This window comes from Calypte anna, chromosome 1, assembly GCF_003957555.1.
Source record: "Calypte anna isolate BGI_N300 chromosome 1, bCalAnn1_v1.p, whole genome shotgun sequence".
NCBI lineage: Eukaryota > Metazoa > Chordata > Aves > Apodiformes > Trochilidae > Calypte > Calypte anna.
This window is the reverse complement of record NC_044244.1, coordinates 85,103,732-85,117,130: the sequence shown is the minus strand read 5'-3', so window position 1 is coordinate 85,117,130 and position 13,399 is coordinate 85,103,732. Positions and strand designations below refer to the sequence as shown.

At 39.2% G+C, this 13,399-nt stretch overlaps 1 protein-coding gene across 1 annotated transcript in view; it reads left to right on the top strand.

The window, feature by feature from the left end:
* Positions 1-8,051, top strand: part of WARS2 (tryptophanyl tRNA synthetase 2, mitochondrial) — a 49,215-nt gene extending 41,164 nt beyond the window's left edge. The window contains exons 4-6 of the mRNA XM_030457336.1: positions 1,728-1,813; positions 4,402-4,520; positions 6,557-8,051. Coding sequence (XP_030313196.1) covers positions 1,728-1,813; positions 4,402-4,520; positions 6,557-7,005 — 654 coding nt within the window. The 3' untranslated portion in view covers positions 7,006-8,051. The remainder of the gene's footprint in view (positions 1-1,727; positions 1,814-4,401; positions 4,521-6,556) is intronic.
* The last annotated feature ends 5,348 nt before the right edge of the window (positions 8,052-13,399 follow it).

The window sequence follows — 13,399 nt, the reverse complement described above, 5'->3', positions numbered from 1 at the left end:
GGATAGTATCCTGAATCCAAAGGAAATGTATGGAAATTCAGGAGAACTGGTATCCTTTAAATACTTCTTATCTGTGAAGTACCATTTGTATCTTGGTTATCCTTGCTTCAGGTTTATATAATTCTCTAGTATTGTGGTAGGAGGAAGAACATGTATCTTTCCAGGTCTGGAGCTATCAGTGAATATTTTCTTTCTGGTAGCTGCAAGATAATATTTTTGGTGGAGATTTGCAGAAACTGTACTAAGCAGGAGGTTTGTTTGGTGGTGTTAAACTGATTTTGCTGGAATGCTTAATTTCAATGCTCGTTTAATGCTGCAAAACAATTACAAGATATTGCAGTGGAAGCCTTGAGCCTTGCTGATTAAGGAGTTTCCACAGACATTCTTCTTCCACTGTGAAGAGCGGCTGCTTTGTAGCAGGAGGAGAGTGCAAAAGAAGAAGCCTATGTTGAAAGAGCAGTATAGAAAAGTACAAATATTAAAAATGTGCTGAGTGATAAAGTTAATATACCTTAAATGTTTGCCTTTACAAGTTTCAGATGCTCGTCTTCTTAATCTTAGTACTGCATCAGTTGAGTTGTTAAATTTCCTTGTACTTTATTTTAGCATTTAGTGAACAGAAAAATCAAAAGACAGGAAAGTATTAAAAAAAAAAAAAAAAAAAAAAAAAAAAAGGAAAAAAGAAATCTGAAGAGTAGTTTGGCTTGCAGAGTTCAGACCAGCCTTAAATACCTCCAGATGTTTTCTTTTTTCCTGTTTTTCTTCTTAATTAAATAAAAACAGTAAAACTTAAATACAGCAACCAGCGTTAACGCATGGCATAGATTAAAGCCAACCTTTTCAAACCTGAGGTTCTAAAGTTAAGCTGTTTAATCCAACCTTGACTGGATTGACTTTCCAAATCTACAGATAGGTGTTACGGGTGCTAGGCTTTGCAAATTAGGTCCCCTAAACCCTCAACACTTAGAGATTTAGACAGAAGGCAGGGTATGAGCAAGTGAGAAAAATCTAAAGGTATTTGAATAATCTTAATTAAATAATTATGATTTTAAGGGCTTTAGTGTATTTAACTATTTTTAAAATCAAAAAGCAAATAAGCCATTGCTAGAACAGAATGAGTATTTGTACCCTGACTATCTTGGTTTAAATATTCCATCTAAAGCAGTAAAGGAATTCAGAACAGAAGGTGGATTATGAGACACAGTGTGGATAATGGAGAGAATGTGGAACTCTGCCTTTGTATTTCTGGTTCTCCTCCTAGTTGTCACTGAGTATTCTGGTGACTGTGTGTGATCACTGTGTCTTGATCTCAATTCTGTGGAACATATTTATGTATATTAATGCATTTTTATATCTCTATTGTAAAGCATTTCAAAAAATTATTGCTGAAAATGCTATTTTAAAAATAGTTTATCAATAATAAGTGTAATAGTCCAGTCTGGTTGTTCCAGATTTGTAATAATTTTCATTATTAAGATTGCAAACAGAAAGAAAATACAAGCTTATGTTTTCTCCTCACTACAGTATCTGAACAGTGTAGGAAAATTCATACAATATGACAATAAATAGGATGTATATCTTCAGAAGGAACAGATTTTACATGCGACTCTTCTCTAGAGTTACACAATAAGTTATGCAAATTACTCAGAATTATAATTAATTAAAATCACAGACTTTCACATCATTAGCCAAAAGGTGATTCTGCTCTTTTTTTCTTTTGCAAACAGATGAAGCGTGCCAGCCAGAATAACGAAGGAACTGTTGGTTTGTTGACTTACCCTGTGCTTCAAGCAGCAGATATTTTGCTCTACAAGTAAGAGGCAGAATGTGAGCCCATGGGCAATCTTTGTTCATCTGCATTAGAATGAATGTTCACCAGGTCAACCTGCTAGTTTAGGAAGTGGGGGAGCTGGGTGTGATTAGATCAGAAGATTGGAAATGGATCACAGCTTTTTACTTCTCTAGTGGCTGGTTGAAAACTAGCCTGATTGGAAAGCAGCTGACAATGCTCCAAAGAGAACAAGCTGATCACTTCAAAACAATTCTTTGGGAATTCTAACATATTAGTGCTTAATTATACCAAATGCATGTTCCACACAGATATACACATAGTTTTTTTTAAGTAGTAGATTTATGTTATGCAGCTCAGTGTAGAGATACTTGAGCTGGCTATATTATAACAGTATTAGTGTGGGATTCTGTACAGACCTGTTGATACTGATCAAAAAGTAAGTCATTTACTGCACCTTGTGGTACCTGGGCTACTTCAGTTTTCTCTGTAGTGTACTATGTACTGCAGTGGAAATATGCCCTAATGGTGGACCGGTGGCTCAGCATGACTAAGTTTGTAGCCTAGCTGATAGAGCTTGAAATGAATTGTTGTGTCTGGTTATATTTCATAATATGTTTTAAAATGTCTCAGTAAGTGAATGTCAGAGATAGCACACTATGTATTAATTATTTTTATTTTTTGAGTGTACCTACTTTGTGGAATTCCTCTGGAGTGGTGAATGTTTGCTGGGACAGAGAAGTAATATGGAACTATGAGGGCAGGGACTTTAGGAGGACAGATTAGTAAATTGTCAACCCAAATAATTGTTCTAGAGAAATTTAATCCTAACTGATCATTAGTAGGGGAAAAAACTAATATTAAAAGACTAGTAGATGATACTTCTACTTCACTTGAATTTTTACCAAAAATAATGGGAAGGAAGCAGAAGTCAAAATGAATTTGAATATTAAAGTCTTCTAAGCAGGTAGTCCCATTTGTCTAGAAGTGTTTAGGTGTGAAATTTCAACATCTTCATGAGGTATGACCTTATTTTGATTGGGCTCAACCATATATGTCTTTTCCTATCCCTAATAAGATCATGTGATTCATCATTCTTCAGTGAATCCTGTGGTTTGTTTGCTGCCATGTGATGAAAGAGGAACAGTATCTCTTTGAAGAAATTTGACATAAAATCTTTAATAAGAAATGTTTTAATATAAAAACATCATATAGGAAAAAAAAATAGGGATAAATGGAGATACAGGAGTGGACTGGCCATCATAAAGAAGAATTAAGAGCTGATGGAAGGGGAGAGACAGTATTAATTCAGGTGAACCAGGAATCAAATAGACAGGAGAATGACAGAAGGTAAATACATGACAGAAAGGAATAGAAATAGCATAAAGAAAGAAAGATTAAACAGCAAGGAAAAAGGCAAAGAATCCTGCAGAGACATTGATAAAGACAGCATGTTTTCTGTTTAGTGGCAAACTTTGTGAATATGGAACCATTTTGGCATATGGAAACATTTCTTTTTACCTCTTTAAAGTATATTGATTATGGTAACTGGTTGTCTTTCTTTTAGATGTAGGTCACTGTGATTTCCTGTTGGCTACTGTAACTGTTTTGAGGTTGCCTTGCTGGCTATTTGGTGGGGAATAAAGGTGGAGAAATTGATTCCTGGACATTAGCCCAGTAATTTGCAATCAGAAGGCAGAAGTAGTGTGCTGAAGTGAAATTTTCAGGAAACTTAGAAGATGCAGATAGTGAATTTTCTTACACTGGAACATATCCAGGATTCAGATCTGAAATCCCACAAGCCTTAGAAAAAAAAATCTGCTGGGGGAGGAGAGAGTAATCAAAAGCTGGCAAGACTTCAGGTCTGCCTCATCTGAAAGATTTGTACATTTTTAGCAAGTAAGATTAACTGTGGGAAAGAATCACCAGGGGAAGCAATGGATTCTTTACCTCTTCATGTTCTCTGATGCAGATTGTGTTTCCAACTACAGAACTGCATTCAAGCAATTGAGTTCAATAGAGAAGATCAAATGATCCTTTGATCCTAACAGTTCTAATCTATGAATGATAATCCTTGTGGCAGTAGAGGCCCTGGCCCACATGGTATTATGTGATGGTGACCTATGAGGAAGAGCTACTCTCTCCTTTCCATCCCTTGATAAGTCCACAGTAGTAACTTCTCAACAACAGTTGTGTTTTCCTGAGACTTGACAAGGCAAGTTGCCTGCACTTTATGCCTTGCAGATCTTTCTTGCTTTGTTAACATACTGTTACATGTGCTCTTTGATCTCTGAAGAGAAAGCAGGAGATTCTACAAAAACCTTTTATTAAGCTGAGTTTAATGATTTGCACTTATTAGTATCTTTACCATATATGTTTTTGTGAAAGGCTTTTTTTTTTCGCCCTTGGAAATGTGCTTCAGCACAAAAAGCAGACTCATCCTGGAATACAGTCAGCTTGGGATCTTGTTCCCACAGCACCTATCTGGCTAGGACTGAGTATTTTGCTCAGTCTGGCTCTCACTCATGGCAGAAGCTGTGACAGTCTTGAGTAACATTTCAGCAGAACCAGAGAGCTTTTCTGAGTTTCCTGTATCTGTCTTTTATTAAAAGGTCAACACATGTTCCTGTTGGAGAAGATCAAGTCCTGCACCTGGAACTAGCCCAAGATATAGCACAACATTTCAACAAGAAATATGGAGAATTCTTTCCTGTGCCCAAAGCCATTTTAAGTGAGCTGGTCTTGTTTGGTTTTGTTTTGGGTTTTTTTTACTCAGTTGTACTATGAAGTTGAAGATGGATTTAAATATTGTGAAAACAGTTTCAGGGAGCAAACTTATGCTAAGGGAGTAGAAATTTTAAAAATTACAAGAGACTAGAGGCTGTGAAATTGAACTCCCAAGACAGACATAAGGCTTTACAAATCCCTGGTAGAGGAATGTATGTGACATATGGTATTCTAGTCCAGGGGGCCAGATGCACTTTGCTTCTGCCAGTCAGCCTTGCACTTTAAGTACTGCATCTTTTAAGAGTAGAATCTCTGCTCCATGTTGCTAGTTCAGAAGATATATGAGGAACAAAAAAAAAAGGTCTCTAGCAAAAAGAATTCTTAGATGTCTTCAGTATGACTAAGTATGCTAAATAGCTTATAGGTTTATTAATGTAGTGCTGAAACATGTTCTAAGTGTGATTAATATATGCTTGGATATTTCATTAAGGGTCTGTTCAGAGCTTATACTTACCATTTTTGATCTTAGACTCAGGGAGACTTATAAGGAAAATCTTCTCTGCCATTTTTGAGCTATAAGGTCATAGGCCAGGGAGGTGAGGAGGAGTCAGATGCCACAAATGGCACGTTTGTTAAGAAATGTGAAGAACTGGGCAAGGAAGAAGCGTTGCATCTTTGTTGCAAGTAATGTAGAGGAATGCACAGCTCAGACCTTTCCCCCGAAAGGGCAAGGAGCTCTCACCTTAGAAAAGGCAGACAGTAATAATCCTTTCTCAGTTTTCAAGCTTCATTGACAAAAATGTTTTTTAGACCCAGAGTGGAGCTTAGAAAGTACTTACTATTGCAAGCTCTACAGTTTCTAATAAACAATTAAATGCTAAGTACTGTAATGAGGAGTTGAGTGTAGTCTGTGATGCAGGTGATACTGTTTTCCAGGAAATAAAAAGCTCAATTCGGAGAAAACAAAACCAAAAAACAACTTCTCAGTTTCCTCATGGAAAGCATACCTTTCTAAGTGCATATGGATATGCAAACTGTTGAAATATCCTAGATGAATGGAGGAGTTAGGGTCCTGTTCAGACTCACTAGCTGTAGGCAGATTACCTGGACTTCTTCAAATTTACAGACCCTTCCAAGAGGTGATTCAGAACTGAGGACTTCCTGGGGCAGTCTGATCTGTACCCTGAAAAAATACCCATCCTTTCACTAAATGCAGAGGCCGTCTATGAGGGAAATGCAGGTATTTCATTTGGCTGTATTAGGTGTCTAAAAACAATTGGTGAAAGTACTTCTTAAATCAGTGGTACTCTGTGTACTTCCTGGTGAAAGATTCAAACAGCTTGGGTTGATGCTGTACTTTGATGACAGTACTTTGCAATACTCTCCTAATGCTACTATTCCATTTCATGTAGATACATGTATCTTACTAGTTTGTACAATACCCACGTCTTTTATCTGAACAGTACCTTCACTCCAACAGAGCTGGTTAGTGGTCACTTAGGGAAATTCTAATAACTGTCTTTATTGATATTTAGGAGAATTAAAAAGAGATTTCAGGTGGGAGAGTTTCCTAAAGTAAGGCAATGCAGTTAACTATTCTGGGATTCTTTAACATGTTTCTCCACTGTTACAGAACCTTTCAGTAATATAAAGTCTGCATGCTAGGTAGTTTGTCCCCAGTGCCAAAATTACAAGGGAGAAGAGAGGCTTTGTGGCAAATCAGCATGTAGCCACAGAAAATATTAGGAAGTGTTCCAGAAGTTTCTGCTGGGAGAGTAAGGGGCAAATGGAGAGGATTTTCATTTTGTTTATGGGAGGAGAAAAGTGGCTTAGAAGGACAGAGAGATTATGAGGACTAAAGAGGGCCTCAAAAGACTAAAGGACTAATTCTGTGAGTGCAAACTCTTCCAAGCAAGGATAAACAGAGAAATTTGTCATGCTGCCACAAAATCTTAGCAATTTTTGTAAGAAACTATTCTCTACATGTCTTCATAATTATTCCCTTCGTGTTTTTTTTCTTGTTGTCTGTTTTTTTTTAAGGTACAACAAAGAAAATAAAATCCCTCAGAGATCCAACAGTGAAGATGTCCAAGTCAGACCCACAGAAGTTAGCTACTGTAAACATAGCAGACAGCCCTGACGAAATAGTACTGAAATTCCGCAAAGCTGTGACTGACTTTACCTCTGAGGTGACTTATGACCCAGCCACTCGTCCTGGTGTCTCCAACCTTGTGTCCATTCATGCTGCAGTAACGGGGCTTAGCATACAAGAAGTGCTGCACCAGTCTATTGGTCTTGATACTGCTCACTACAAAATGATGGTAGCAGAGTCAGTTATTCAAAAATTTGCACCTATCAGGAATGAAATTAAAAAACTCCAGGAAGACAAATTCCATTTGATAAAGGTTTTAGAGGATGGAGCAGAGAAAGCAAAAGAAGTGGCTGCCCCCATCTATCAAGAAATAAGAAGACTGGTAGGATTTCAGTAGAAACTGCAAGTAGTTGCAAAGATTTTTGTTTCCTAGGACAGACGTTTTGTTACTTTTATCTTCTGGATTATTTTGGTTTGAAATGAAAACTTTTTTTTGTGGAAAATCCAAGTAGAACAATGAAGGTGCTTGCATTTAAAAATGTGCATGAAGCCAGATATTTCCAGTGGGACCAGAACTGAGCTTGTCTGGATAGTCGAGGAGGGAGGGTGGAAGCAACCACAATGTACAAATCCCACAAAAGCATAAGATGATCCAAATGAGGTCTGTTGACCATTGCAAGAAACTGAGGTATAAGCAAGGTAACCAGAATCTAGCAGAAAGATTTGTAATCTTCTCAACAACATCCTTATCTGTGCATGTGATCTTGTTACAGATAGACAACACATCCTATTGTGGTATGGGGATTCATGGATAACCAGAATAAAATCAAAGGCTTACAAATCAAAATACTCAGGGTGGTGAAGAGAGAACTTAACTGCCTCTGTCTATCACATTTTCAAACTCAGTGTAATTTTGTATCTGCACCAAGTATTTGTGAAGAGATTCAGTGTGTCATATGGATACAAATATCCATCTCTACAACCTACTGTGACTGCTGTGCTTGATACCCTCTCTGTTCATAGTCACTCCAAAGAAAACAGGCAGTGGATTTCCCTGAATTTCCCTTCTGCCACCTGTGCCATCCTGCTGGTTAAGTCTGAGATATTTCAGTGGGAAATTACATGTGCTTCATCTGCTCCTGTTTCACCTGCTGTTCAGTTTAGCCAGGAGCTCAGGATTTTCAGTTCAGCATCAAGTCTAGAATTACTTTAGAAAATGTGTGGAGTAAAAGATGTAATCCTGTGAGAAAGACAGCGAAATCAAGAGAACTTTCTCTAAAATTTACAAATGTACTTTTTTAGAAATTTGTGCTGAGGTCAGAGGCAGAATTGGGTTAAAGAGTTCTTTATGAAATTTCACTACCCAGCCTCATGAAAACTCAGTCATGAGAGAATAGTGTTAGCCTCACAAGAGCCACAGATGGACCTGTGGACCATGGCATGTTTCAGGGGAATCTTCTTCCAAAGAGAGGGTAGTAGTACATTTAAAATGTAAAAAAATAAAATAAAATATAAATAAAAATAAAATAAAAGCTTTATTGGTCTGGTGCCAGCATATTTAAGTGTATCATTGCATTTAATGGTGCAGTGTTTGATACTGCTATACTATAATGTAAATTGAGTTCACCCTGTACTCCAGCAGCTCATAACCATTGTATGCCTATAGCATTTATCATGAGGATTGCAGGCTTACATGACTAAGTCAAAATAGGAGGAGGAAGGGTTCTGTGTAGTGCAATTTTGCAAAAAGCTCTGCAAAACCATTGTGGACTGAATGTGGATCAGTACAGAGACCTGTACTTATTTGTTAGGCATCTGAAGAAGAGAACTGCCATGCAATGACTTGATGACAGAGTTTATAAAGTTAGTCAAGACTAGAGGAGCAGAGTGGATAGAGATAGAATGATGAGAAACCAAACTCGATGTAGACAAGTCACAGGTCTTCTTTCCACCTTTGGAAAGAAGTACTTTTAAAAATAGTTCCTGGTTTCAAATTGGCAATAGCAGAGATTTGGAAAGGGCACAGTTATAATTTGGCATATTTAGGTAGTTTTAGAAAAATTTTGTCAGTGTTTTAATAGCCACATTAGTTTGCGTGGGAACTAAGAAAACAGTGTCACAAAGGTATGTACTGCTGTGTACTGATTTTATACTGTGGCATAAAATGTGTGCTGTGACTTTTTAACATGGGTTGATTTCTCCAAAGGTCTCACAGTCACAGAAATCTCACCTCTAAGATCACTGTGTCCAACTGTCAACACCTCCTGTCCATTAAATAAATATAAAATGTGTCAATGTCTGTATCATCCTGTCCACCAGAGCATGGCCTGAAGTGCCTTAGCTGTATGATTTTTAAATACTTCCAGGGATGGTGATTCTACCACCTCACTGGGCAGTCTGTTCCAATGCCTAACTACTCTCTCAATAAAGAATTCTTCCTAATATCTGGTCTAGACCTCTCCTGGTGCAACTTCAGACCATTTCCTCTTGTCCTATCATTGTTCACTTGAGAGAAGAGGCCAGCACTCACCTCTCTACTGCCTCCTTTCAGGTACTTGTAGAGAACAATAAGGTCACCTCTCAGCCTCCTCCAAACTAAACATTCTCAATTACCTCAGACTCTTGTGATAGGACTTATTGTCCAGACCCTTCACTAACTTGGTTGCCCTTCTCTGAACTCACTCCAGCAACTCAATGTCTGTCTTGTAGTGAGGGGTCCAAAACTGAACACAGTACTTGAGCTGTGTCCTTATCAGTGCTCCATGCAGGGGCAGGATCACTTCTCTCCTACTGCTGGCCACACTGTTTCTGTGGGATTTATGGGACCGGGTTTTAGTTGGCAGTAGGAAGGAGAGCTACAAGTATTATTAAAGTACTGTTACACCTGCCTTACGAAGAAAGGCTGAGACCTGAGGCTTTTTAGTCTGGAGAGGAGAAGACTGAGAGAAGATCTAATAATGTGTGTAAATATATGATGGCTGTGCATCAAGAAGGAAAGGACAACCTCTTATCACTTGTCTCCTGTGATAAGATGAAGGGCAGCGGATTCAAGGTAAAGCACAGGAAGTTCTGCCTCAACACGAGGAAGAATTTCTTATTCTCTGTAGATTTTTAAGACCCATCTGGATGCATTTCTGAGTGACCTGCCCTAGTTTTGGTCCTGCTCTGGCAGGGATGATGGACTATATGATCTTCAGAGCTCACTTCCAATCCCTGACATTCTGTGATTCCGTGATTGCTGACACAAGTCAGGATGCTGTTGGCTTTCTCACCTGAGCACACTGCTGGCCTGTATTCAGCCAGCTGTCAGTCAGCACCCCCAAGTCCTTTTCTGCCAGGCAGCTTTACAGCCTCCTCTCCCCAGACCTGTTGGATTGCGTGGGGTTGTTGTTGACCAAAGTACAGGACCTGGGAGTTGGCCTTGTTAAAACTCATTTTAATGACCTTGGCCCACTGGTCCAGCCTGCCCAGGTCCCTCTGCAGAGCATTCCTACCCTCAAGCAGGCCAGCACTCCCACCCAACTCAGTGTCATCCGCAGACTTAGAGAGGAAGCACTCAATCCCCTCATCTAGATCATTGGTATAGATATTGAACAGGACTGGCCCCAAAATTGAGTCCTGGGGAACACCACTAATGACTGGTCACCAACTGGATTTGACTCACTTTGGGCCCTTCCACGTAGCCAGTTTTAACCCAGCAGAGAATACACGCTCCCTAAGAGAAGTTTGCACAATCCTCATGGAAATACTGAAAATCTTTAACACTGATGTACTTGGTTTTTACCTATTTCTCTTTTTTATTAGCAAAGGTAGAAGCGTGTATGCAAAAGACAAATCATAGTTTCAAGTTGTCTTTATGCTTCTGATATTCAAATAACTAACAACAGGGTTGGCATTCAACACACTTCCTTTGCAGTGTAAAGGAAATAGGAACATTAATTTTCTTAATGTTTATTAATAAATTTAATTTATTATTAAAATATCACCTTCACACTGAATAACTTACTAAGATATAACTGAAATATTTATACCCTTTTTTAAAATCACTAGACTGTGAAGGAAGACTTTTGTTAAAGTTTAAATTTACAATCAAGCTTTCTATTGCCTAGTCCTTTTGTGACTATATAACCACTGAAGTACTGGAAAATTATTTTTATTGTCACAATATTGTCACAGTGCTGATTCCCACTGTCTTTTATGTTGCTGTTAGTTGCACTGATGGCCATGTGGAAAATTTGACATAAAAGTATTTATATTCTTTTGTGCCAATGAAAAATAATTCTACAGCAACAGTCCCACATTACTATGCAAATGGAAGAGCCATTGATCCTTGTGCTTTTAGGCAGCAGCTTCAGTTTTACAAGAATTTTATATAAAACAAAATGTTAACCTTCACTGAAGGATGAGCACACGTACCCAGTTACAATAAACAGATCAAAATCTGTGAAAATATTTTGCTAGTCTGGTAAATTGCTGTTGCAGAACGCCATGGCTGGAGATGAGATTACCTACTACATGAGGGGTCTCCTACTGCCTGTGGACATGAAACTAAGCACTGAGCCTAATGTCTATTGTGCTCTCAGCACTCCAGCATGGCTGTGAGACAGGAACAGCAAATCTGTGCCACACCAGAAGGCTCGATCAGTTCCAGATGTGCTGTGCTTGGTGCATCTGCAAGATGAAATGCCAGGACAAGAGTTCCAGCACTGAAATCCTTAAAAGTCATTAAATGTTTGGTAGTAACAGCATGCTTCTAAAAGCCTGGGTATGAAAGCATGGTCATAGCCTCACTCATATGACTGACACAAGAAGCCATAGAGTTGTATGTGCTGGTGGAGTAAGGTAAGCCATCTGCTTCCTCAATACAATCAATGTAAAAACCATGTGAGTCTAATGTGAAGGGTTAATGACTTAGCCTTTCGAGGTGGAAAGCAAGAGCTTACGGCAGAGCAAGGTGGTATCAGATCACTCTTGGTGTCCTAAATCATACTGAAACCAGATGCTTGTAGTTCAGGTGGGGACAAAGCACAAGCAAGATTCTGCATGGGCGGCATCACTTGCTATTGTATTTACAACTCTCTGATTTCCAAGGCATGTCTTCACTGTTGGTGTGACTTCATGGTCATGTATCTGTGTGAAATAATGGAACTTATGTTAGAAACAACTGATTGTGAATTTATGTTCTGTATTATTTTTGGTAAAAACTTCTTTTCTGATACCCCAGGTTTTATGGAAACATATTGTTAAGCAAAATACAGATGAAACTTATCAAAACAAGACTACTCTCTGGCATTACCCAAAGTTTCTGGTGTAGGTGGTCTCTGGCTTCATTCACTGTTTAATTCAGCTTCATGTTTCGTTCCCCAAACCACGTCCCTCTCTGAGTAAAGTAAAATCTTGTTTGTTGAATGTTGCGATACTGACTTTTTATTGTGACTAGAAACAGTTGTTCAAATGTATTTCATTACTCCCTTCATGGTGTTTACTGAATGAGTAACAAAGCCTCTGGACTACTCAAGCCAGAAAAGATCTTCTCGAGTGGGTTGGAGCTTGCTCTGCCCACGTTTATTCCTTCACAGCCTGTCTGGCACATGTTCCTACAGCAAGAATGGAAAAAAGAGCAATTTTCTGTTTAGCCTTGTGGGCCATATGTAAACTCTCTGTGGCAGAGTAGCATCTATCATCTTTAGGCAGCCTTCATCAACTTTGCAAACCCCCAAAATTGAAGTTCTGTGTATAGTCAGGGGAAGAAAAGAATAAAAAAAAAAAAAATGGGTATTTACCTTACAGTAGCTGTGGTTCTTCAAGACTGTGCTGTGTTTCCTGCCTTCAGCCTGTGCTGATCAGAAAGTTACTCCTGAGATTCTTACTCTTAAGTATATGTTACACTTGCTCTTAAATATAGGTTACACTCTTTTTCTTGCAACAGGAAGCAAGACGTGCTTAGTGAATGCTGGACTTCAGTGGCTGCATCTCTTAGAATCCAGACATACATTCCTGGGGCATATGTGGAATCCATGTGGACAAGACATCTCAGAGGACCACATCTTAACTATAGTTTTGATGCACAGAAAGCTCCTCCCCATCACATCAAGCACAGTTCTAAAAAAGCAGTGAAGTTACTGGCTAGTCACAGGCTGAATGCACTGGATGTAAATGACTTAACCCATTTCCTTCTTGTGTTTGCATGTAGGCATGCATGTTGACAACCTTAAGAGGCCTGGGCTGCATCAAAAGAAGCATGAAGATTGAGGGAGATGATTCTTCCCCTCTATTCCACTCTCATGAGACTCCACCCGAAGTCCCGTGTCCAGTTCTAGAGCTCCCAGCAGAGGAAGGACATGGAACTCCTGGAACAAATCCAGAAGAAGGCTATGAAGATGACCAGAGGGCTGGAGCATCTCTGTATGAAGCCAGGCTGAGAGAGTTGGGGTGACTGAGCCCGGAAAAGAGAAGGCTCCAGGGAGACCTTTTAGCAGCCTTCTAGTACCTAAAGGGGCCTCCAGGAAAGCTGGGGAGAGACTTTTTACAAGGGCATGGAGTGATAGGATGAGGGGAAACAGTTTCAAAATGAAAGAGGGTAGATTTAAGATGAGATATTAGGATGAAATTCTTTAGTGTGAGGTTGGTGAGACACTGGCACAGGTTGCCCAGGGAAGTTGTGGCTGCCCCTTTCCTGAAAGTGTTCAAGGCCAGGTTGGATGGGGCTTTGAGCAACCTGGTCTGGTGGGAGGTGTCCCCGCCCATGGCAGGGGAGTTGGAACTGGATGATCTTTAAGGTCCATTCTCGG